Source organism: Triturus cristatus, chromosome 1_2 (genome assembly GCF_964204655.1).
Source record: "Triturus cristatus chromosome 1_2, aTriCri1.1, whole genome shotgun sequence".
Taxonomy (NCBI): Eukaryota; Metazoa; Chordata; class Amphibia; order Caudata; family Salamandridae; genus Triturus; species Triturus cristatus.
Window position 1 is genome coordinate 890059745 of NC_140580.1, and position 26435 is coordinate 890086179.

Consider the following 26435-nt stretch of genomic DNA (forward strand, 5'->3'; position numbering starts at 1 on the left):
TCACTACTGCCTGCTGCCGACATTGTTCTCGGATTTCCCAGGCAACCTCCCACCTGGCCATTCCACATCTGCTGTAGCTGGGAGGTGCGTAACTGGACATTGGTTGACTCCCTAGATGATGTCCTTTGATCCTGGGGAGTGTTTGGATCCGGGACTGTCCCTATCCGTGTCACCATACTAGCCTCCACTGTTCTTTTGCTTGTGGGTCGCCTGCACATGTCTAAACCCAAGCCTACCCACCGGCTCCTCTTCTAGGAGGCAGTCTTTAGCTCGAAAAAGTCAGTTGCCCCTTCTACGGGAGCCATGGAGCAAGATCCTACAGCCATGCCATCATCTGCAATTGACACTTAAATCCAGAAGCTCGCCAAAATTAAGGCTTCAATGAGTTTGATCAATGAACCGTATTTTGGAATGCCTTCTGGAGCATCCACAGGCATGGCAGATTATATCAGCGGCACGGAAACATTGCCCTTACCAACATGGCTATGACTAAATCTTCATTTCGGCCGACTTACCACAGAAGCTCCACTTTGTAAGCAAGCGGTTCTTGGCTCCAAGATGGCGTCTTTGGAAAGGGGAAATTCGTTTTGGGCTCATGGAACCGACTGTGATGCTGACCATTCTAGATGGTAGATCCTGGGACTACGATGAAGCCAAGGAGATGGAGAAATTCTTGGATTTTCTGGATAATAAGGATATGGATATTAGAGAGACGGTAAGGGAACCACCCCCTGCCACGGTACGACTGAGGACCGATCAGCTGAAGACCAATATAAGTGGAGGAGATTGGAAAGAGTTAAACAACGATGGTACTCGGACAATGGGAACCACTCTGCAAAGGGATGCGGTGCCCCTAGAGACAAATCACGATTGCCGCTTAAAGTTTGACGAGCTGGATCCCAACTGGACACAGAAGCTAACCATCTACCGGGACACTGAGGGCACGCTAGGAGCCTACAGATTATTGTGCCCTAGGACTTGTTGCACCGTGAAGGTTCATATGTTTTCCACAGAGAGCTACCGTTGAGCTACAAAGGCTTCTTGGTCACACTGTGCAAACTCCTCCATTATCTCGGCTCTACCAAGTTGATCATAGGGTGTGACTGGAATTTACCTCTAGATCCATTCCTGGATAAGTAAGGGAACCACTCCATTAGACAGCCCAGGGACAAGTTTATCCTCTAATATCATAAATGATCATGCCCTGAAAGACCCCCGGCATCTACTACACCAGAAGGATAGGGATTATATCTTCACCTCCTGCATCTATGGCACCTGTTCATGCATTGATTTTTTTCCTGCTGTCAGCTACGATGGCCCCAAATCTAGTTGCAGCCTCCATTCTCCCCAACAGCACTTCTGACCATGATCTTGTTCTGGTTGATGTAGACTGTCACATCCTATAGCCCTCCCAGACCCGATGGCGTATGAACGTGCCATGCTGTAAATCTTCCAATGACAAGCGCAGACTATGCGGAAATCTGCACCAATATTTATAGACAATGCTGACCGTTTCATCCACACAAATGCTGTAGGAAGCCAGTAAGGCCTGTAACAGGGGACACCTGATGAAAGACTCTGCTGACTTTCGGAAGCATTGCAAGTCCAAGAGCCATAAGAGGACGACCCTTATACAGCAGATGACTGTGCAATAGTGTAGGAAAGTGCCCCTTTTCGACATGGTTGCCCCACTTTGCCTGGTACATGATGTGATTTCGACTGAAAGTGCACTGGGTTCCTGCTAATACATTCCCATGCTACACCTTGGAAGGCCCCAATAGACCTTAGAAGCCCTGGTTTCTTAGCATCAGCAGGTGGAGCCTAGCAGTGGCAAGTGAGGGTTTACATTGAATGCTTGTCCACCACAATCCGCACTGAAGTTCACCTCAATCTTGCAGGCAGGCCTACGAAGCAGCGCCTAGAGCGACAGTGACCCTGTCACTGAGGTCACAGGACCCTTGAGGCAGGTCCCCCTCACCCATTGGTGCCTCCATTAGCCTTGTTTAAGCAGTAGTAGCTTCCACTCACCCAGTGCTAGAGCGCTTTCCCAAAACTGTTCAATTGTTCCCCCAATTGGCAAAACCTTTAGCACCCTCTGTATGTACCTAGTGAATGGTACCCTCGTACCTAGGTCCTGAGGTACTAAAGAGGGTCCCTAAGAGCTGCAGCATGAATTGTGCCACCCTAAGGGTCCCTCACCAAGCACATGCAAGGCTGCCATTGTAGGCTGCGTGTCTTGGTGCAGACAAAAGTAAAAATACGACATGCCACACATCCCTCAGTGCCATGTCCCTTGCCACTGCATATTAGATTTGTAAATCACCCCTACAGCAGGCAGGACAGCCCTAAGGCAGGATGCTTAATATTATATGCGAGGGCATATCTGCATAAGCAGATATGCCCCTGTGCTGGTCAGCCCTACTGCTGCCAGTGCAAGAGGCCAGGGAAGCAATCTTAAACCATGTGCTGGACACTGGTGAAAATGAGTTACCCAGTTACATGATGGCTTCACTGAAAATAGGGATGTTTGATACCAAACATCTCATCTTGATAAAAACACACCAATGCCAGTGTTGGGTTCATCAATACATGCACTCAGAGGGCACCTTAGAGGTGGCCCCTGAAAATCTACCAAACTCTGGTGTGCTTGCTGACTGGATTCTGCCAGCCTGCCACCCGAGACACTATTCTGACCTCCAAGGGTGAGAGCCTTTGCTCTCAGGAGACCCAAAACAAAAGCTTGTGTGGAAAGAGGGTGTAACAGCCCCTCCCAAAGGATGACCTGCTGATTAGCCTCCTTGGGCTGGCGAGCTTCAAATGAGCCTTTGGAATGCAAATCTGGCTCCCCTCACAGGAGAGAAAGACCACCCGCCCCATCCAGAGCCCACTCGGCACCTGCACAGGCGGGAAAATTAGCTAGTCAGGTGGGCGTGCCACCCCAGGCTAGTCCCACCTCTAATGTGGGCTAACTGCAAGGTGGACACAAATTTTCAAAGGTAGCCATCTTTGTGATGGCATACATAGGAATTCTGGGACAGGGTTATGCCCACTTCCCACAGGAAGTGGTCATATAGGGGCATAGTTACCCCAAGGATCAGTAGTCCATTTGCTACTACCCTACACTCCTCTATCTCCCCTAAATTTAGTAGTTTGGAGAGTCCCTGGCACCAGAGAAGCAGATCCTGATGAGAAAAGAAGAGAGAGGACCTTAAGAGCCGCAAAAGCATAAAAGACTGAAGAGAGCACCTGACTTGGCCCAACCCCACTGGCCTGTCTGCAGCCCCTGTTGAAAACTGCGCCAAAGTCAACTCGTCCTGCTGCAGTAACTCCAAAAACTTGAGAGGACAGCCTGCCTTCGAAAAAGACTCCAGACCTCCCGTAAACAGCAGACCTGGTCTAAAGAACCCCAAAGGAGAAGACTGAGGCCTCCAGAATCATCAAAACCCGACACCTGAAGCAACCAGTGCACCCGTCGCCTCCGGCCTGAGTTGAAGTGGGCCAACGGTGCCAATAAGGTTCCCCAGCCCTCCAGAGATCAAGTCCATTGTGGTTTCACTCCTGCTGGACTCCCCGACGTGGCCTGCAGCCTATGCAAGCAGGGCCCCCTCCACTGCGACTGCTCCGGTAAGGAAAAACTAGACGCCTGAAGACACCTCTGCACCCATCACCCCTGGGCCTTGGAGAAGAGGACCAAAGTTGTTCACCACAGCCCTGAGCATTGCAAGGCCTGAGCCCACTAGCTGGTTCAGCCCGACTGCCTCCCTAGACAGAACCAGCAGCTTCTTTTTGCAGAGACCGATCCCCATTGAAATGCACTGGGCTCCCGGCACTGATTTGCACCCTGCACCAGGCCGCCCTGTGCCACTTGTGGTATACTGTTGGACCTTGCCCACCACTCACATTAACTCCTGGAGATTGGTCCTGTAAGTCGATGCACTGTTCCTGTCTGCAGAGCTTGTTCTTCCTTCCATATGATAACATTGCAGAACTCAGAAATTGTACTGTGACCAAATTTTAAAGTGAAAAGAATTTATATTTGAAACACACTTACCGGAATGATTTTTCTCTGATGCCTAAACATATAAAGATACTTGCTATTTTTATAAATTGGTGTGGATCTCCTTCTTGAGTCGTGTTGTCATTTATTAATCAGTGGGTATATTCCGCAAATGTCTTGCACTCCTCTGTGTTAAGCCTAAGTCTGCTCAACTACACTACCCCCTAATAGAGCACTTTGGGATGGAATAGAAAGCCCCTGTCCACTAGTAAGGGAACCCCTGGACTCTTTAAATGGTATATCAGATTAATGATACATCACATAAACAGCCAGCTTCCTAACAATAAAAATCAACATGATACCTACCCTCCTCACGGACCTGCTATAGGCCAAGTTCGATCTGAATTCTCAATATACATCCCAAGCAGAATCTACGCTCTTCAAGACTGAAGCAAAGGCACTATGAACGTGGTGAGAAGGTGGAATGTCTGTTAGTGCCACAGTTGAAGCAGATGCAATCTCACAATGTAATACCAGTTATTAGGGCGACGGATGATTCACATCCCCCTGCCTGAACGACATCCTGAGGGAATTTGCCACTTTCCATGAATGCCTGTATTCCTCAAATGCGCAAAATGACACAGGCAGAGGAGAATTTCATGGGGAACCTAACCTTATTGACACTCCCACCCGAGCAGGCAGAGTTGTTTGGGGATGACATGACTGGGACGGAAATAACACAGGCTATTGATCATCTGGCGACCATGACAGCTCCAGGAGATGATGGTTTCCCGATTGAGTTTCAAAAGACCACCAAACCCTTATAGCTCTATTGGCCAAGCTGTTTAAAGAAATTACAGACGGCGCCACCCACTCCCTGAGCACAACAGGGTGCAGATATCGCCGATTTCCCCCCCCCCCCCCCCCGCCCAAGCCATGTAAGGATCCCCTTCAATGTGACAGTTACCATCCCATCTCCTTCATAAATGCGGATATGAAAATACTGACAAAGGTGTTGGTCACTTGACAAAGTGTATATTCACTCCTAATACATTCTTCACTAGTGGGGCTAGTGCCGGGCTGATCGTCAGCAAATCATTTGCGGACTGTGCCTCACCGCCTGTGGCAAGTAAGTAATGATAAAGACGACAACTCCTTGTTTCTCTTGATGCAGAAAAAGCATTTGATCATGTGGAATGGCTGTTTCGGTTTTGATTGATGGAGCTAGGGAAAGCATTCATAGACCAGGTCCGGTGGCTATACTCCTCCCCCACAGCATCTGTGTCCTGCGGGGTTTTTCCTTGGATTTCCTTGCTTACAACGGGGAGCCAGACAGGCTTATTCTCTATCTCCCTTACTATTCCAAATAGCACTGGGCTCTGCTGGCAGCCGCTATTCGTGCCACTCAATATATTCATGGAATACCAATGTCAACAGGGAAGCGAAAAGCATTTTACTGGTGGTCCTGTACTGCCCTCTAGAATCAGTGCCAGAACTGATGGAAGCATTTTTTTTCTGGTTACCTAATAAACTGGTCGAAATGCGAGGCCCTACCAATGACGCCTACTACCACGGCACCATCTCTAAGGGACGCCTGTTCTCTTGGCACGCCTCCTGTCTCAAATATCTAGGAGTCTATCCGAATACAGGGTAAGATAAGGTAATCCAGGATAACAAATACCTTATAATTGACAAGCTGAAAACAGAATTTGTGGTCTAGTTGGCATTCCAACTATCCCTTTGTGGCAGAGTAGAGATTGTTAACCCCTTGAGTGCCCTGCCCTTTCCCCCTCCTGTGCCGTCCCTTTCATTAGCGGGCGGGGTCCATGACGAGATAGTCTCGTCATGGGCACAGCGCAACCGCGCTCCATGACGAGACTATCTCGTCATGGGCACAGAAGGGGTTAAAATGAATGTGATGCCACGCTGCAACTACCTTTTTAGCATGCTCCCTTTGAAGGTAACAGGCTCTATTGCGGGAGAATGACTGCCTCATCGGCATCTTTGTGCGGGGAGGCTGCAGGCTATGAAGTTGCACACAACAACCAATGGTATGACTGGCCTTCCACACATGGAGTCGTACTAGTGGCCTCAGACACACTGTGCAAATGTTGAAAATCCGTAATGAAGCATCCATTTGGGTCTTTCTGCAGCACCCCATACTACAAACGAAGGGACTGCTCAAGACCCTTTACATAGGCCATGCGCAAGTCGGATCATGTGGGAACCCAATAATTCATGCCACACAATATGCATAGCCTCCTACGTATACACTGCTAGGTACTTTGGACACGGTACACCTTCCAGCGTCATTAAGGCAAAACCCCGTATCACGATTGATGGGGAGGCGCCCGACTGGTCCCTGTGGAAGTAAAAGGAAATTCTATATATCAATGACTTACTCCACGATCAGGATATTATCCCTGTCAACACGCTGGCCCAAATATACGGACTCCACCGACACAGCATTGGTGATACGGTCAACTCACGCATAGCCTCTGCCACACCCTAGGGTCACCCCCCTTATGAACTGGAGTGTGATTCCGCGGTCCCAAAACATGCTGTACTGGAAGGAATATTAGGGGACTATGGCGGGATTGTATACAACACTTGCAGATTCCCTTTTCTCGACTGGACTGACGTCTTGGGTGATCACAGTAAGTCTCCCCGAGAATCCAGGCTGAAATATAGCTATTTTAAGATATTGCATTGGACATAGGACAGACTCACCAGGGCACACATGCGGGCAGATTCCCAATGCTGGCGGTGTCTTGCACACAACTGTGACATTGTAAACATTTTGTGGTAACTGCCAGGCACTGTTGCACTACTGCCACTTAGTTTGCGACCTGTTAAAGTACGAATTGGAGGCCATATTACAGCTAACGTGTCGGTTGGTGCTGTCGCATGATACAACATCCCTCCGAGACCGGTCACGTGCTGAAAAACGCTTGAAGTTCACGGATTTGGCAATGGCAAAGGTGGAGATCCTATGCCATTGGAAATCTGCCGTACTCCCATCCTATGATACGCAGCTGTCAGATATGCATGTGATGGCTGCTAATGTGCGCATTATATACAAACGTAATGATCAATTGTATATATTTAGGTGGTTCGGGGCGTGTTGCTGCATTAGAAAACCAGTTTATTAAGTGGGAGGCAAGGGCCTGCACTTCACGATCTACAATTTCACTGGCATGCTGCTGCGCGGAGCGAGCTGCGGGACATGGCCCCAGAGGGCACAGCGATTGTGCCCCTGGGATCTTGGCCTTAAGTTGTAAAACGTCCCCCGAAGCCTTCAAATAGCCAAATACACAAGGGCGTGCGTGCAGGTTGAGGAGGGCACTGGCACCCAGTGCTGGCTGTGTTCCGACTAGATGGCTCGCCATGAAGAAAACCTTTACGATGTCGAGGTGGGAGAGAGGACACCCGTAGAGGGAAATGGGATGATTTTTAATTACCTCTCACATTCAGCAAACAGACCCATACTCCTAGGATATGGTAATAGTGGTCGACTTTCCGGAGGACCAAGTGATGGACAATACCATGCTGTAAATGATGGGGGGGGGGGAGGGGGGTGGAGGGGTTTGCTACTTGCTCCTCCTTTATCCCTGTCCCCTGAATACCCCCACATCCTCCCCTTCTGCCAACCCATACATGCTGGCCACAATTTGCTATCTATCAGCCACCTTCCTTGTCACTCCTTTCCCAGTGGTAAAGTATATAATGTGGTTATTTGTTTTTCTTTGTGTGACAGTTGAGTTGGTACTGCTAATTTATACCCTTGACTGTTATGCCTGTATGCGGTGTTATGAAAATGATATACAAAGAAACAAGAAATCCTACTCAGCCGGGAGGGGAGAAATTCTATCAGGAAAACATGGCATTGCAAATGTAAGGTTTAGTCATAAAAGACTATGTTGAACAACACCCATTACTGTGCATGTACGTATGGAAGCGCACAGGGCAGAAAGAAGGTAACAGAAACCATGACAAAATGAACCATTTTTCTCAGTTACAACGTGCTTTCATCGATCCTCAAGAGTCCGGACTACTCATTGCACAGACCCACAATCTGCAACTCATTAACAGGTAGAAACATGCCAAACATTTAATAAAAATAAAAAAAGTGTCAAAATGTAATCTAGTTCATTAGAGGGCTGAACTCGCTCCTCCCCTCCTGTTTTTTTATTTTTTAATTCTGTGACACATTTCGAGAATCTAAGCACTTCACAGCTTAGGCAGTCTATTGCTAAAGAAGGACAACTTGTCCCACTATTAGCACTTCACAATGTGACTATGGGTATGTGGCACTCACTTGTTGTCGCAGCTGCTCTTCGTATCGTTGTCTGGCAAGCTTGTCTTGGTACTGTGCTCGCTATAAAGAAACAAGAAAGCGGACGTGAACCAGAAACTATGAAGAATATAGAATAGCATCCATGTGCAACCTGAGGTCATAGGCATCTGAACTTAAGTAAGCAAGACACTGGAGTGCTGCCAGAACTGTAGGAACTAAACATGGACATTCTCAATTGGTGCCATTTGTACTCTTCATCAAAGAATAGCTAGAAACCAGAAGATAAGCACCCATCCCACCTTTCAGTTTTTCCAAACAAGACGTCATAGTTCATCAGGCTAACATACAGTGCTGTACCTGAGCCAGTGGTTGCGGGTGGGGGCCACTGGCACTCATTTTTGGGGACAGGTACTTATTTTTCTGACTTACGCATTTCCCAAAAGAGAGAGAAAAACAAACAGTGACAGACATAGGGAGAGAAAGACTGAAAACCCGTCATAAAGGGAGAAAGCAGGAACCTGCGAGAGTGAGATAAAGGGGTAGGTAGTGTTTGATAGTGAGGCCTGGGGGGAATTCAAGACTATGCATTCACGCACTGACATTTAATTGCACAACCGTGGGCTTCTGAGCAGAACACTGGGTGCCGGCACTCATTCTTTTACAAATTAACCACTGCTAACAAAGTCTTGTAGCACATTACGCACTACACGTTTGCAATACCTATGTAACTGGGAAAATTACAGACAATCCTACAACTCAATAGTGGAGGGTAGAATATAAATATCTCAAAAAGACGATTGGGAATCCATCAGAAAGCTTGGCTTTGTGGTAAATTATAAGAAAGGATTTGGGGAGGGGGCACAGACAGAATTTTAGAAGTGGAAAAAAACATTCACGAAAACAGTATTAAATGCAAAGAACTGTCAACAAACTTATGTTGCACATATCGGTACCGATATGCCCTTCCCGTTGCATGCTTTTTTTTTTTTTGGCGGCCACTACCAAAGAAGTCTCAACATGCACCTCCCTAAAATGTATGGGACTAGTTTCCATACTGCCTGATGCTGTCTGGTTTCTTCACCCAGTGTCTTCCTCCGTTCTTCTGCTTGCACGCGGATTTGCTCATTCTTCAGCTGTTCTACGGCGGCCTCATACTCCTGCACATGAAGTGGAAGATAGTACAAAAACCTTGTTAGACACAGAGCACCAATCCTCACCAGAGGGACTTATTTCATCAAACTTCATAAACAAAATAAAAAGTCCCTACTGCCATATCTATGCAGAAGTTCAAATGCACAACATTCTAGATTGATCTAAAGCATTTAAAATTTCTCACAAATCAACATAAATGTACAATTTTGAAAGCTAAAATTTAACACACACACACACACACACTCTACTTGCCCCCAACCATAATATATGTACATCACTACAAGCCAGGAAACAAAGAATTATTGTTATTCAGAGCTCCAAAAAGACCTTCAAAATCCCCTGCTTAGTATGTAGCACACTGTATGCCAAGTAACACCATACGTGATCTCATAAATCTGCATGTAGCAAGCACCGTACAACACAATCAATGCTCACTGCACTGAACTTCAAAGACTGGTAGTATAGACCCTTTGATGTCAACCTACACAAGCATTTAATACAGATACCACCAGACTATTTAAATCATCATATAATAGATGTGTAACACTTTGTCTTGCAGGGCAAGTCTGTACCATTCCCCCATCTATGCACAAATTAACTTAACATTGCCTAACTACCCACCAATCTCAGCTCCACAGTATGTATGTATACGCATCTATCAATCTATGACAAAACACTCATAACTCATAACTCATACCTACTCACAGCGTCTGCCATGTTGCTCTCCTGTTGAACTGTTTTTTTCTGTATCTATGCCCATGGCAAATATGTTTTTTTAATGTTGGATTTCATGCATTTGAGCCAGAACCATAGCTCAGTCGTTAACTATGAGGTTTTCAGCGAATTTCATCATTTTTTTTCCAAATGACCTTAAAATCCGATTCGGCTGTGAACGGCCTTTTGCTGCATATTCCCCACTGCGCACGGCTGGGTGCAGGTCTTAACTTACCATGACCATTCAATTTTCAGCCGTGCACAGGGGGAGCTGGCCAAAGAGCATTTCCTGCAGGAGTGCCATAAGACAATCTACCGCAGTTTTTTTTTTTAGCAGGGTCTGCCCCCCAGAACCTGCCATAAGCACCAGTGCGCAACTGTGCCCAATAAGGATTTCATTCCAAGTGTGGTGTAAATCTGTTCAGCTGTTAATGCTGTAGATGTGAGCAAAATTTCCTATAGTAGCTAAAATGGGGAATCACTTTCCCTGTTCATTTTTTTTCTCTAGCAGACGATGTTCACTAAACTTGACATGTTGAAATGTAGCTGACTGAATAAATAGGCTGCCAAGTTTTGTGCAAATTCATCCATTTGGTCAAAAGTTATAGACGAATAAAAAAAATTAAATGCCTTTTAATGATAACAATGTCTGAACTAGAACTATACAGTCATGGCTATCGCCACTGTGTAGTATCAAGCTCTATATTAATTGATAGCTAGTTATACATCTATCTCTATTTATGCGTTATTTTGTTTTCCAAAGACCTTCTCATCAGCAGCTCGACTGCCATTCCAGTCAGAACATTCACTCACTTTTTGGAGTCTGGACTATTCCCAGAGAAAAATAACTGCCTACATCAACCTATCTTTATAAAAAAGTTTTAAATTTTTTTTTTTTTTTAAGTCTGTGAGGGTATGGCCAAGATGTCCGCGCCAGTGAAAGTGCCAATTTCCAGATCTTCCCTCTTCCCTGACCCACCATGTGGATCCATTTCCATCAGAGTGAGGAGCCGACTCAAGGACATCACTAGTGTGATATGTTGAGAGGTAAGTTGTGCCAATGCGTGTTCAGGACCATGAGAAAGCAGGCAGATGCAGGAGACTTTGGGGAGGCCTTTAGACCCAAAATGGACGGCGTGCTATATGGCAGCCACAACATGTGGAGAGAAGCCGGGCGAAGGTGCCTGTGTTTGGGAGAGGAGGCACAGAGCAGACTACTGGTGTGTCAAGGCGGACATTTACAATAGGAAATGACCTGCTACACAGGGAGGTAGTTGCCACCAATGATCCTGAACAGCCTCTTGATGGTAAGCACATAACGGGATAATCCAAGAGACGGACAGTTTGAGGCCCAGGTTCCTGGGCTGGTGATGAGATAGATGAGTGATGGAACTGCAGTAGCTCTGCATACGGAGGGATGGCAGAAGGAAGCACTAAATAAGCCCTTAATTGAACGATAACCAGGCATACACTAGAGCTGGCAATGCAGGGTGATATTATTGACAGATGGGGATGCATTTACCAAGGTTTCCCTATGAGAGACTGATGATATATGACTATGGCGGCCAATGGCTAAACCTTGTGAGGTGAACACAATCTTGAAGTGTAGTCACCAACAGGACTAAAAATGTAGCGATGTCACAGAACATTGGGAAGTTGGTCACTGTTGCATGTTTGGAGGAGTCTAGAGCTGTGAGGTTTGGTGAGAATGATCATGATACATTTAAAGCGAAATACAGTGGAAACTCAAGAGACAATAGAGTGGTCTGAACTGCAGTTGGATGCCTCCAAAAAACATTCACAAAAAGCCTATTGCCGTACTATGCTCTCCACTATCAAAAAGAACAATCGGTTGGAGGAGGATAGCAACATACCCAGGAATGACGCAAACATGTCTTTCACCAATTCGAACCAGCTCAACAGCATCAAAGTATTTAAACAAGATTTTAGAGACTAAATAAAAAGTAAGACTGATAGGAGTATGTCAGACCTTCCTGTCGACTTGAATGCCATGATAGGAGAGCTACGCAGGGACACAGACTCAGTTGTCTCCAAACTTCTAGAAATGGAAGGCTACATGAAGTCAGGGGAAATTTACAGTACACAAGTCAATAGAAACCTTTCGGTAGTTGAAGTACTCACTGAATTTTGCCTCTCTTAAAAGCAGACGAATTGGATAATAGATGGAGAAAAGAGAACATGTGCACAAAAGGCACAGAAGAGGTGCAGAGGCATCGGAATGCTTTTTGTTTGTGGAATTGTTTTAGTCTGTGACTGGTAGCATAAGTAATAAAGAAGATTTCTGATCATAGCTTGAAGCGCTACTTGGGCATCAGATGACCACTGCCACGATCTAACACCTCAAACAATGCACATGATACATTCGTCCAGGGATTTCTTTTTGCAAAAGGGGGCCAGAGGGTTTTGGAGTAGTGGCAGTGGGAGACATAGTGACAGGGCATTTGAACTTGTGGGATAGCAATAGAAATATATCCAAGGTTTGGAGCCTTCTTCAAGTAGTTGAAAAAAATGCTGCAGGAGTTAGGGCTACAGGACATCTGGAGTGGCCTCCACCCTGCTGATAATGGGAGATAGAAATTGGGTTGATAGTCGTCTCGAACCATGCCTCCTTACCTCATTTGGCCTTGATTTGAGCACAGACCGATACGTCCTAGTGGTGGAGGTTATTTATGATTAAGCTAAGGGACCCTATCTTCTGAGATGTCGGGAAAACAGGTTGCTTAATAGTTTACTATAAATGAGGGTTTGGGAGTCTGGCCGGAAAGAGTATGGGATGCTTTGAAGACTATGGTGTTGGGAAAATGCATTGCTCCGAAGGCAAATTTACAGATGATAGAAACCCAAAAGCCCGAAACAAAATTGAAAGTCTTAAAGACAAAATATAAATATAGAGCATCCATGACTTTACTATGTAAACTGACAACTTAGGGCCAGCTAAAGAATATCTACAACAATAGAGCGGAATTTGTAATACTCTGCCGGAGGCAGCACACTTCGATAACGGGAGAAAAAGTGTGTAAACGCTTAGCACAACAGCTGTGGTATAAGAGGAAGAGGGAATATGCATAGAAATTAAAGATTTCCGCTGGACACTTTTGCACACAGGGAAGGGAAAAGCCGAAGAATTGTAGAGGCTTAATACCTACCTACGCGAAGCCACTGCTTCTTTATCCTTTCCTGCCCAATCAAACACAATGTGTTGGACTCCCACCTGCCTAAGCACACTGCAACACCAATTGAGGCGCTTGAAAGGCTGCTCACAGAAGAGGCGCAATGTTTAGGACCATGGTGATGGTGAATTAACCTCTGCCAGAGCCAGGATTCCCTAAATGGTCACCTGTCTGACCCATTTCACCTCTATTGTGTCTCTAACCACAGGCTTATCATACCTACCAGGATACAGCCGTACAGAGTATACCCTTTAGGGCAGAGGGATAAAGAATATGTCTGTCTGCAGATGATTATTTTTTTGCCGATAAAAGCCAACTACCTCTCTATCGTCGGAAATTAGACATAGTCGTACTTACAAGGAAATGCCCAGAAACAAAATTAATATGGACAACTCGGAGGTGCTTATCTGGCCTATACCCTCTGGAGGTAGCACACACATTTAATACCTTTTCCAATCCGCAATCCTAAATTAAAAAGCCATGGTGTTTATAAAACACTTGTTTGTCTAATTGAAGGGAATGCTTCCAAAACGCAATTGTCCCTTTTGTTGCCATGCAGCTAGGAGACAAATTATGAGAGCGTTCTCATTATATAAAAGTTATCATACTAGCTTCTCTGATTAAGCCAATAATTTTGTAATATCAGGATTTGAATTCCAGAAAGGTTTTGATTTTGCTGCTTTTCTGTAAATCTACATGGGTCTGGACCAGAAGCTGGGCAGAATTTACATATAGAATACCCATTTCAGGTCTTCATCTTATCCTTACCCATGGCACACAGGGAGCATATAATGCTCTCCCCTGTCAGACTCCAGTCTACCCTGCCCTTCCTACCATACAAACTCCTGCCATCTCCCCCTGCACTCACTTACCACATGTTTAGAGTAGGTGGTAAATGAGAGCAAAAATATGCAAAGAAAATTCAATACGATGCAGAATTCCTCCTGGTAATATGGAGTCTTCAATTAGTCCCAATTCCATAGGGACAATTTTGTAATTGCAAGGTATTGGCGAGGTTCCCACATGGTGCTGGTTTTTATGGGTGCAGATTTACCAACCTGCTTGAAGTAGGGGGGTGAAGCGTTATTTTGAAGAAGAAATGCCCTGCGAGTCTGCGCCCACATGCAAACTTACACATTTAATAGAATTCACCAATTCCTCTACAATCTTTTTCCAGACTGGAAAAGGTTGGGTATTTACTCCTAACAGGCTGGTGTGAAACTTTTTCATGGTGGAAAAAGTGGGTGGGGGGGGGTGTAGGGAAATTGAATTTGCAACTGGTCAGCAGAATTTCTCATGAGCAAATATGCCTTTGTATAGTTGCTCATGGGACATCGGAAGTTAAAAAGGGTTGTTAGAGAAACAGTTTCCAGGCCTCCTTTAATAAACTCTTGTGAAATACCGAAAGGCATAAATCTGCACTCAGGCAAGGACATATACCTATAAGCCCAATTAGGGGACTTTTGGTTTAAAATACTGGCATGGATCAAATGTCTAAATGACGCCTCAGAGAAATGGTATTTAAGACTATACTACAATTTAGCATACATAGTTTTACAAGTTGCAAATGTTTAGGGTGTGCATTTTATTTGAAAAGCAATTGCGAATCTTGTGGTTATGCATCTGAATAAACTACTCTGAACATGCCTCCTGGAACCACGGTCAGTAATGCAAGATGAGCCCACTAAATTTTCCTGGAGCACTCACTTTAACAGTGAAGGCGTCTGCATTAATGAAGCATATATACAGGTTTCAACAACTTACAAACCTTTCCTTAGTGACAATCTACTTTCACACACCCATACTGTGGTACAGTAGAGTAAAGTGGTAGCCAGAGAGACTGTGCTGCTGCGGGCGCTGCCTAGGTAACCAGGAAACAAAGTAGGCATGAAAACTTGTTCTGGGCTCCAAACAATAGGTCCTGAACGTTGGGCGATAGGAATTCCACACCCCAATTAATTACTTTCGAATAGAGAGAATGCCTCATGTGAAAATTTGATGGGTCAATGTTCTTTCTTTGCTAGAGATCAAGAGGGATCTAAAACAGTAGACTTCTGGTCATTTGATAGGAAAAGTTAATATACTCAAGGGGGAGGGCGCTAGAGAGCCCACAGCAAGATGACCGCTCTCTTGTGCAGCTCTGCCAGCTGCGACACCGAATCCGCAAATAATCCCGTCATCTGGCGTCCATCTGCCCTAATCAAACTGAGACATGGTTTGCTAGAGATACTGGCAGGTGGCACACCCTACAAAAGTGAAGAGCGGAGCAGAAAAGTATGCAACCTGACCTGCTGCATGTAAGCAGAGCTGAGTCCAACATGACGGGTGCGCTGTCGGCTTGTGAGGTCCCAGGCCGTGAGGAGACTGGCCACTGGTTCCCGTGTTGCCTTGACACTGACTCCCCATATCGCTTTGAGGAGGATTCTAGGCCGCAGAGACTGCGAGGAAGGGGAAGGTGCTCCGCGAGCCCGCGGTGAGCCAGGCGTGCTGTGCGCTAGAGACTGGTGACTGCGGCGGTGCGGCACTGATAAGAAGCAGGTACTGGGGAGCATGAAAATGGACCGTCACAGGGAAAACAGACATTGTAGTAATCACCTACCTGCATTGCCCAGCATGTGAAGTTGTGGGACAGCGCAAAGCTGTTTGTGCGTACGTGACTGCCAATAACTAAGATCGCGACCTCTGTCCTACTGCACTGGGTGAGGAGGTAGGCCTGCCATTTTGCTGGCCCTCCGCATTAGTTTACAAACTGCGAACTCGGATATGCCTGCGTGAACCTGCCTCAATACGTCCACAAAGGCATTGCGTACAAGGCAGGCCACCGGTGGGTCCCTGGAGTGGGGCTGACTCACGGAGATTTTGCAGCAGTCGGGCTGACCGCAAGACCAAGCTGCGCTACTCTGCCCACGGTCGCACTGGAGGGGGTTGTCCACTTGGAGATATCGCAGAAGCAGGCCATGCGGGAGCCTCAATTAACCTGAGAGAACTCTGGTGGTGCTAGACTTCTTGAAGGCACTCTCAGCCACTGGCAGCTGTAAATTTATTGGTGGTAGGTGTGCTGCACTGTGCTGGTGATTGAAGGACAACTGTTCCACGATAGAAGGTGGCACTTATCTGCCCGTCATAGAGGCAGCAAAGCAGGCTCAACTCATCCATCACCGACGTGGCCCGATAAGCATACTACACACACTTCAGGGGAGAACCACTTGGTGGTACCAACTGGGACATCCGCAAGAGCCTTGCTGCGGGGAGAAGCACTTGCACTGGAGCTCCTGGTGAGTATGGAAGGGTGGACCAAATAGAAGCGCTACTTCCTGCTCAGCTCGTCGTGGGGCTGGAGGACGAGTACATTCCAATTCCCTCCCTCACTGAAGCCGGCTATCGACTGTCATCATAGTGAAAGCAGATAGATATCAGACTCACCTCACGTTTGAGGCGCGATGTGCTACCAAATACCAGCAGGATCCCCTCTCAGATCCAGAGCAAGATCCCCCAACCTCGGGGCACGAAAGTGCTGTAAAAGCACATTCCTGGCCATGCAGCAAAGCCTATAATAAATTGATAGCAAGATTGACACGCTGAATATCCAGATGGAACATATGTTGACCCAATTAGACAGACACACGGCACATATAACAGCAGCCGAGCAACGCATTTCGACCACAGAAGATGAACTACAGTCAAAATGCTTAAATATGGATAAAGTGCTGGCGGTAATCCAGGCCAAAAACGAAGACCTGGAGGCACACTCCCGCCGTAACAACCCGAGGATCATTGGGGTCCTGGGATCCACCAAACTGGCAAGATGGAGCAATTTGTGGAAACCATGCTTGGTGAGATCTTTAGTGCGGAAATTCTGTCATCCATGCTGGTGGACGGGTGAGCACACAAGTCTCTTGTAGCCCGTCTTCCTCTGGGTACATTGCTGCACCCCATTATAGCCCAGCTCCTAAATTATTGCCACACTGTGCTCTCCCTGGCATGGGAAAAGAAGGACATACAGTACCAATGTCACACCATTTCATTCTTTCCAAACTTCGCGGTAGTGGTACAGGCAGCACACAGGGAATATCTGCCCGTTAAAAATAAGCTCCAACAGAAGGGAATTTCATACGCCATGCTGTATCCTGCAAGGTCCCGCACCGAATAACGCAGAACCCAGAAATTACTAACAACCCATAAAGCAGCACTGGAATATATTAAAACGCTCAAAACGAAACATCGAGATCACTCCGTATCGGATTTGGATGACCTGGTAACTAACTTCAAGGATCTCCCCACAAACTGTTAAGGGCCAGCACCTGCACAACATGACATTGATGTGTTGTACTGTTCTTCCTGTTGACACAGATCAGTTAACGTTGACCAGGGCTGCAGAGGTCTTTGGCACGATTGGGATGCTGAGGTGGGGGGAGGGGTATTGTGTTCTTTGTTGACTTACCACAACTGTACTACCAATTGCTATTGCTGTGATAAATGTTGTGTGCTGCCGAGGGACAGACTGAACAGAACTGTAGTGTCTACAGGTAAAGGAAGGCTAACACTAATCACATGGAATATCCGGGGCTTGAACAACCGGAGGAAAAATCCACCAAGTGCTGGTGTATTGAGACAGACATGTGCAGATTGCTCTCCCACAGCAGACACATCTAACCAAACACACCGAGGGGGCCACTAGGTCTAGATGGACAGGTATCCAAGTGGCGATCTCCTCATACTTTCAGGGGGTCCTAATGCTGGTGAAAAAGGGAGTTCCTTTCACACTTGTCCATTCTGAAATGGATGCACAAGGATGTTATTTGACAATCCAGGGCAACCTTTGTGGTACTTGGACCACCCTAGTCACTACCTATGGGCCAAAAACAGATGACCCGTAATTTTATATGCAATTATGGAATCGCTTCCATACACTACAAACCTTAGTCTTATTTAGGGAGGTGATCTAAACATGTATTTAGGCCCAGGGCTTGATAGAGCTGCAACCGGGGACTAGCAAGGTAAACAATTGCCACAGGTAATCAAGGAGGGAATGGAAGACACCAACCTGATCGATATCTGGAGACAGAGGAACCCAGAGGGACATGAAGGTAGGTTCATGTCTTCAGTACATGGTACATGGTCAAGACTAGATTACTGGCTGGTGTCCCAGGAGTCCAGCACGTGGGTTACCTAGATGCAACATGTCACGCACACTATCGGATCATACACTATCCCTACGAAATAAACTTTGAGGTTCAGGTCCACGTCCTTACTTGACCCAGTGTTTAGGGAGGGGCTACGCACTGCCATACTTGAATATATTGAGAAGAATGAGGGCTCTATGGCGGGAGTGGACACTCTTTGGGAGGCCTTCAAGGTCAACATTGAAGGAGACTGCATAGGCACACAGGCGGGAGTATTAAAATTCATCGTGAATGGAGCTCCAGTCAATAGAACAGAATTACCGATGTCTCGGAGCAGAATACGAGGCAGCACCTAGCTACTCTAAGTTGGCTGCCATTAAGGACCTGATCACAGAATACAAAGATACAGCGTAGCAAGAGGTACGTCACTTGTCTCTGCGTCATGTGGCGAGGGCCAATGGTGAGGGAGGCAGCCCCGGCCAAACTCTAGCGACCAAACAAACATCATTGGACACACACCCACATCACAAAAAAAACCTCACAGAATGAAGTGCTATGCCATTACACCCTAACCATCCTGTCCTCCTTTAAAGTCTTCTATACCCAACTTTATGACTCGCGCAATACGTTCTCAGTCACTGGCATTGCAGACTACTTAGAGGACATAGCTCTGGCGTGGCTCTCCCTAGGACAACGCAAATATTTAGTGCAGCCCCCCACTGTTAATGAGGTGAAGGAGGCTATCAGTGCCCTGTGCAACCGCAAAGCCCCGGGCATTGATGGATTGCCGGGTAAATTCTATAAAGAGTTTGCCGAGATATTGGTCCCGCACATGCATGCAGTATAAGAGGCGGCATACACTAAAATACTGCCCCCATTCCTTAGAGAAGCCATCATCGCTACTCTTCTTAAGCCAGACAAACCTCCCGACAATTGTGAGACCTATCAACCGCTCTCATTAATTAACATAGATGCTTAAATCTTGGCTAAAATACTGGTCACTAGACTACAGCCACTCCTTACGAATATGATGTTCCCGGACCAATCCGGCTTCATTCCCACTAAATCAACAGCACACAACCTCCGCACTCTTTTTGCACTCCTCCACTAATTAGACCCATCACTGCAGGCGACGGAGGTTCTGTTAGACACCACCATAGCATGGACACATTTTTACAGTTCACCACCACATGGGGGATCCTTCAGACATTCCTAAGGAGAATACACCCAGTTGTATACTGGCACTTTCACATGAGTGAGGATAAATGGAGGCACATCAGAACCATTACACATAAATAGAGGTATGCATCAGGGATGGCCACTATCCCCGATCTTATTTGCGCTAGCCTTGGAGACCCTGGCATGTGTTATCCAACAGAAACATGCTGTAGCCGGGCTGAGATTTGGTCAACGCCCACTTACAATATCGCTATATGCTGGCGACATGGTATTATGTGACCGAGACCCACACACCCACCAACCGCCAGTCATAAGAGAATATATCAGATACAACGCTACTCTGGCATAAGCATAAATGTGTGGAAATCCAATATCTTTTCCCTCTCACTGTCCACCCAGTCATATCAACTGGACTTCCCTTTGGAATGGAGTACGAACCCGGTCAAATATCTAGGAGTCTGGTGGCATAGAGATCCAGAATTTGCAGTTTAGTACAACTACGATAGGGCAGTCTCTGAACCCGAGGAACAGGTACTTCGGTGGTCACGCTTGCCACCATCACTAGCGGACGGGATAACAATTATAACAAGCATTGAAAATGCAATAGGTCTTGCCTTTGATTAAGTTAAAGCCATTTGCTTTGCTACTGGTATTTTATAGCAAAGCAAATGGTTTTAACTTAATGAAAGGCGAGACCTATTGAATTTTTAATGCTTGTTGTAGAAGTCGAACAACTTTTGTCTGCCTCCTTGAAAGGATGGCAGCCGCGGCCACTCATATATCTCAATTAGTGAAAGAGACAAAACACCTCACAGTGTCCACAGCACATAAAGCAAAGTCAAAAAAAGATGTTCGCTGAATATATGAAAAGTGACTGTTGTGGTTTTAATTGATGGCTTTTTCATGGACGTTTGAAAATTCTAGCGCGGCTTGTTCACTGTACTGGTGACATGATCACATGGCATCACACACATCCCTCATTGTACACAGTACAGGCAGCAAAAAAGCAGCACGTCTAATGCCAGCATAATCTGCCTTAGCAGCAAGCAATTTAACAAAGTACCTCTATTCTTAGAAATCATATCGCGGGGGACATCACAAAATACATAATCACATGCACTGAAGTGGACAGAGGAGATAGGATAGCAATATGGACCACTGTGTCACCACCACATTCTGAAACAGCAGCACTACACATCTTTAAAATAATTGTTCATTCTCATGACATCACACATAATTGCAGTAGCAGGGGAGTTTAAGATTTTCCCTCAATCGTACTTATCACAATCACCAGTGACATCACCACCTGTCCTCACGCGCGGTCTGAAAGGGGACAACAGAGGCGGCAACTCATGTGGCAATAGAATCAGCCTGGGCAGGAGGGTGAGACTTTTAGACATTTGGCTTATTCACGCCATTAATGCCACAGATGACAGTCACATGACATCACACACTTACTCCACTTTCGTCCCTTCTGATGGCATCACAACTGACACCGCACACAAGGTTACTCACAATCCAGAAGAGAGGCCATCGCGCAGTGGGGAGCAGGGAGTGATATCACACATAGCAAAGGTGGTATGTCTTACCTTATTAGCATGTTTAATATAACACCTACATTTCGGTCACTACTAATGCGGGGTCCGCTATTCGCCGCTGCCCAGTGGAGCAGTATGTAGATAGCACATAATTGGGCACCAGGCTCCTTTCAAAAGTCTCCTTCGTCTCTACTAATGACGTCACTACGGATACCAGAGAGTAGGCAGTGCAATGCACGGGGTGCAAATAGTTATTTCAGAATATAGAATCTCTTCTACATAACAGCATCTCTCCATTTAGAGGTGTGCTGCTAACATCCACAGCTGTGCGCCCTCTAAACAACCCTCCTGTCACCCCAAGACCTGAGAAAATGGTACCTAAACAACGAGTAAAGTCACCAAAAAACAAATTAATTTGGTTCAAGTCGGATATTTGTGCTGATGGCATCATTCAGGACGTCACGCACGACCCCACGCAGACACTAGGTACGCTTTGTGTTATCTTTCTGTTGCAATAAGTCATCGACCCACAGCACTGGAAATGATTAACACATCGTGGGTCCACCAGGGGTTTGAGCCTGTGACCCTACAGACTGAGAGCTTCTTCTGATTGGTTGTGTTTTTTTCTTCACGCAAGTATGTGGCAGCTGCCACCCTACCACCATGTGTTGTCCATAAGATTATCATTCCGTGACTCATAAATTACATGACGTGTCGGTGGTGGCGAGGCAGCTTTCGGGTGTTAAACATTCCATTTGGATTAAACCCCTGCACGCTGAGGGAGGTGTCGACTTTGCCAAGATCACACTCATTGTCAGTGTGACAACAGGAGGGCAGCGTAATGCGACCGTTGCCTGCCACTCCAGTTATGAGCTTTCCACATCTGCATCATTCCTGTCTGGCAGTTCTAATGCACATTACAGCTGCGCAATCGGCGCAGGGGCTTGGAGGGTTGCGGCGCTGCCTGCTTTTCTTGGTTTGGGATATGATACCCGGGCACGGCTCACTTCCAGAAGCCCCTACCCTCCTTAAACCCATCTTTGGTATGGAGAGTTTCAAGTGACTTTGTTATTGTAATTCCTAGTGGCGGCATGCTCTGGAAACAATTAAGAGTGTCGTAACTGCTGGAAGCAAGAGCCAGCGAAAGAGGAGGAGCGAAAGCTTCAGAGACCCGAGTAAAAAACCTTTTTGCAATTCTATTTTGTATTTACGCAGTGCTGTTTTTACCATGCCGTAGTGTCACAGCGCTATAGTCTTTTACAGGGAAACCAGTGTGTGCTGAGCGCACGCTGTGAGCTCGATCATCTTCACCTGCACGGGGTTGAGGGCCCTGGTGATAAAAGTACTCCCTGGCAGAGGCAGATCCCACACTTTCTGCCTGCTCCCATGCTTCCTGCAATCTCAATGCACTTAGCGCTTCACATCACCGGCCGGAGTTCTAAGCTCTTTGCACTGGCTGTACAAGTACTCAAAGCTCTCTTTAAAAAAATAACAAATATAGTGCTCGCGGTCCCGAAAATGAAAGCGGACCGGGCATGTAACTTATAAAAAAATAAACATAGTGCTTACCGAGTAATTGAAGGAGGCCGTATCCCTCCACAAGTAAAAGATCCAATCCCGGTGGGCGGGGCCCAAAGCGGACAGGGTGGAAACCAGGAGGGACTAAAAAGCCTCCAGAGCAATAATAACACCAGGTTAAGCATAATAGGTGACGCAAAATGACGCGCACCAATGAGAAACACGGGTAGAGCACAAAGCGAACTTCTGGAACCGTATTGATTCCAAGAAGCCCTCGAAGGACGAGAGCAGCGCATGCACGCTGCTAACGCCAGGCGAGACCTAAAAATGTTGATACTGCTCCGGTTCCTCCATCTTTTTGATAATATACCTATTCCAATAACACTACATTTTTTCAAAATACTCCGATCGCATATGATAATTCTGGCCTTTGTTGTGCGCTAACAGGTATGCGTACACCTAATTGCAATCTAAGAATAATTCATTTTAAATACTTGCAAAAAATGTACTATACCCCTGTAAGATTGTTTAAATATGGATTACGTGAGGATACCAAGTGTGTACGCTGTAGTGCTGCGAAATCTTGGCAACGTGGCCAGGTTAGATGATTCTGGGAACAGGTTGCAATTCCTCTCACTGATTTGATGCTTGAGACAGCAGAGAGCACCCCACGGATGGGCTTGCTCAGCCTGGTTAACCCAAAACAACTGGCAAATCGCAAACTGGTAGCGGTGGCGCTCCTTCCGGCAAAAAGAGCCTAGATATATTGGGATAAGAAGTCTATCCCTAAGATCACCACATGGCTTAAACATATGGCATATTGCCGAGACCAACTCGAAATGCAGGCAGAGGAACGGACGACCCCCTCGAGACCTAAAGATATATGGGGCCCGTTCATGGCTTACTTATTGTGTGGGCCTGAAGAATATTAAAATGTGCATGTATATCGATGGGTGTGGTGAATAGATTCATAATGTCGGCTCCGGCCTCTGCAGAAGCCTACAGCACAACTGTATAGTATCCCAAGAACGTGTAGCAGACAATGGCAGATGTTATCTCACTGTGGTGTATGTGGTTAAATCTCAATAAAAATAATAAATAAATACATTTATTCAAGATTAATATCCTGCCTCGGGTTCTTTTCCTATTCCAGGCACTCCCGATTAAGGGTAGACAAACTTTTGATTATGCGGATGCTGAGATTTACCTGGAACAAATAAGGCCTAGACTGCCGATTCAGTTCTAATAACAGCCCTTACATAAAGGAGGACTGGATCTCCAGAACATCTATTTATACTATGCAGCAGCGCAATTCTTGGTTATACTGGATGTTTCTTGCTTTGAAAAACTTAATAAACTGAGTGCTAATGGACCACACCGTTGTTGTAAAACCTTAATCAATCTAATATACTTCCTCAGAAAGCAGAGACTTCCAGAAGTATACTTCAACACCCCAATAGCCACTATCTTTTACATGTGGGAAAAGTTAGTAACTAGGCTGAGACCTATGACATCCCCACATTCCTACCCTCCAATACATTGAAAAAATAATTTATGACAGCGATCTGGGCAGGGCCCTTTAATGGCTGGAGAGAATGGGAGAATACTCAATGACAGCAGATCTTTTCAAGGGGGTGTGGAGGGGGGGGGGGGGGAGGGGGTGATTAAATCATTCCTGCAATGTAAATCCAGAAACCTTTTCACAGCTCTTCCACGCCAGTAGGGGGCGGTACCTCCACAGAGATACAGGAAGCAATCTCATCATGCCATAAAGTGCATTTTGTCGGTGCCAGTGAGACGGGAGGAAAAGAAAGACATCCTGTAAGTTGAGGTGCAGAGTAATAAAATATTTAGATCCTTGTTAAAAATTGCCCATGGCCATTCTACAAGACACGGAGAACCAACTGACTGTTAAGGGACGGAAGGTAGTCCTTGAGCACCAACTGAAGAGCATTCAGCTCCAGCAGATAGAAATACGGAATCTGCTCATCAGTAGAGCAGGCCTCTGATCTTCAATTACTTCAGATGAGCATCTCACCCTAAGGTGGAGTAATAGGTTGCCATAGCTGGTAGGGACTGAAAGGCCATCCCTGGCACCAGGTTCTCCTCCACACGCGCCTGAGGCTAGATCCATTTCAGTGACAAAGTCTGACTAGTCACACAGGTGCTGGAATCAATTCCTGGAGAGGCACCTCTGGTGGATGCAAGAAGCCAGGAGACCTAGCAGACATTAGACCATCAGGACACCATCCAGTCTACAGCTTTCAACAACACAAGAACCTGAGCCAGGATCAGCAGTCTGAATTTCTCCTTGCAGAGAAAGTGATTCAATGTCCTGAGGCTAGGAACGGGTGAACACCGCCATCCTTTTTGGGAACCAGGAACTACAAAGGGTGACATCCCTGTCCAATCTCCTGCTCTGGCACCAACTCCACTGCTCCTTTCTGCAGCAGGACTGCCACCTTCTACTCAAAAACACGTATATGGTCATCTGTCCGACAAGAACCGAGAGGAAGAATACGGAGCCTGGTGAAAATGCAGGGCATACCACCTTTCTACAGTTTGGAGGACCTTCATGGCCTGTAGAAATGAGGCCACCCAGCCCTCTTCTGTTCTCAAATGGTCCGAAAAAGGGCAACCTAGAGCTACTCCCTGGGGGTGAAAGAGCGGTGTGGCAAGAAAGGTGTACTAGGCTGGTGAATAAACGAGTTAGCCTCAGCCCTTTCCACACCAGCTACTCTTCCAAAGGACAGCACTATGAAACTACTACTACTGCGGTTGCTGTAGCTGGTGGAAAGTAAATCTGTGAGCAAACCCCAAAAACTTACAAAACTGCCTGTAGTCCCATTGATTGAGATGTAAGCCAAGGGAGTGCAAAGTTAGCCTGTTTGTTTTGAACCACTGTAAAGCAGAGTCAGCATTTTCAAAATAACTTGGAGCCATTGAAAGGCAAGTCCATAAGGACTTCGGGACCTCAAAATTAGACTGCCTGACAAAAACACTTTCCTGCTCACTGCGTCCAGCTTCATTGGTTTCTTATCCGAAGGGGCTACAGGAACAGTCCCAGGGGAGAATTTAGACAAACAGGTGTGCAGATATGAAAGCAGGGTTTACTAGGGCGGGTCAGTATCTAGCTATTATTTTGTTCACAGCCAGAGAAGTAGTTGGTGTCTCCCAAGCAGCTAAGATGGTTTCTAGAAGGGCATCATTAAATGACAAAAGGGGTTTTGTTGTCTGGGCAGATTGCTGGAATATCTCTCTAATTATGTCGGATCTTGTGTCCACCGAGGGAAGAGGAAGTTCCAATACCTCTGCTGCCTTCCTAACCAATGCATGGTAGGAAACCATCTCTGGAGGAGGCTCAACACCTCCACATCTGGGCTAGCATCAATTCTGCTGGCATCACTTAGATCATGATAAACATCTATGTTCCCACATAAAAACTGTGGTGGATCACCTTCACCATCTGTCTGAATAGAAAAAAGGATTACCATCATTGCCAAAAATGTCATGCATTGTCTCTCTATAGGATAACCTTTGAGGATGTTTCTTTCTATATTGATGTTCCTCATAAAGGCGCTGAACACCTCTCCTGGATCTGCGAACATTAGGAGGAGTTCCTCAGTCATGGCTGGTCGGACTCTGAGGCTGTAGCGACTAGTGGCGCTGCCGTTGCCAAAAGACGAGCAATTATTGGTGTCAGTTTTGCTGCACACAACACCTGGT

The 26435-nt window shown here is 46.3% G+C and overlaps 1 protein-coding gene across 1 annotated transcript in view; it reads right to left on the minus strand.

Annotated features, from left to right (window-relative positions):
- Positions 1-26435, minus strand: part of LOC146868232 (ATPase family AAA domain-containing protein 3-A) — a 347678-nt gene that overhangs the window by 252792 nt on the left and 68451 nt on the right. Inside the window, exons 3-4 of the mRNA XM_085609537.1 lie at positions 9350-9451; positions 8316-8375 (exon numbers count right to left, since the gene is read on the minus strand). Of these exons, the coding sequence (XP_085465663.1) occupies positions 8316-8375; positions 9350-9451 (162 nt within the window). The remainder of the gene's footprint in view (positions 1-8315; positions 8376-9349; positions 9452-26435) is intronic.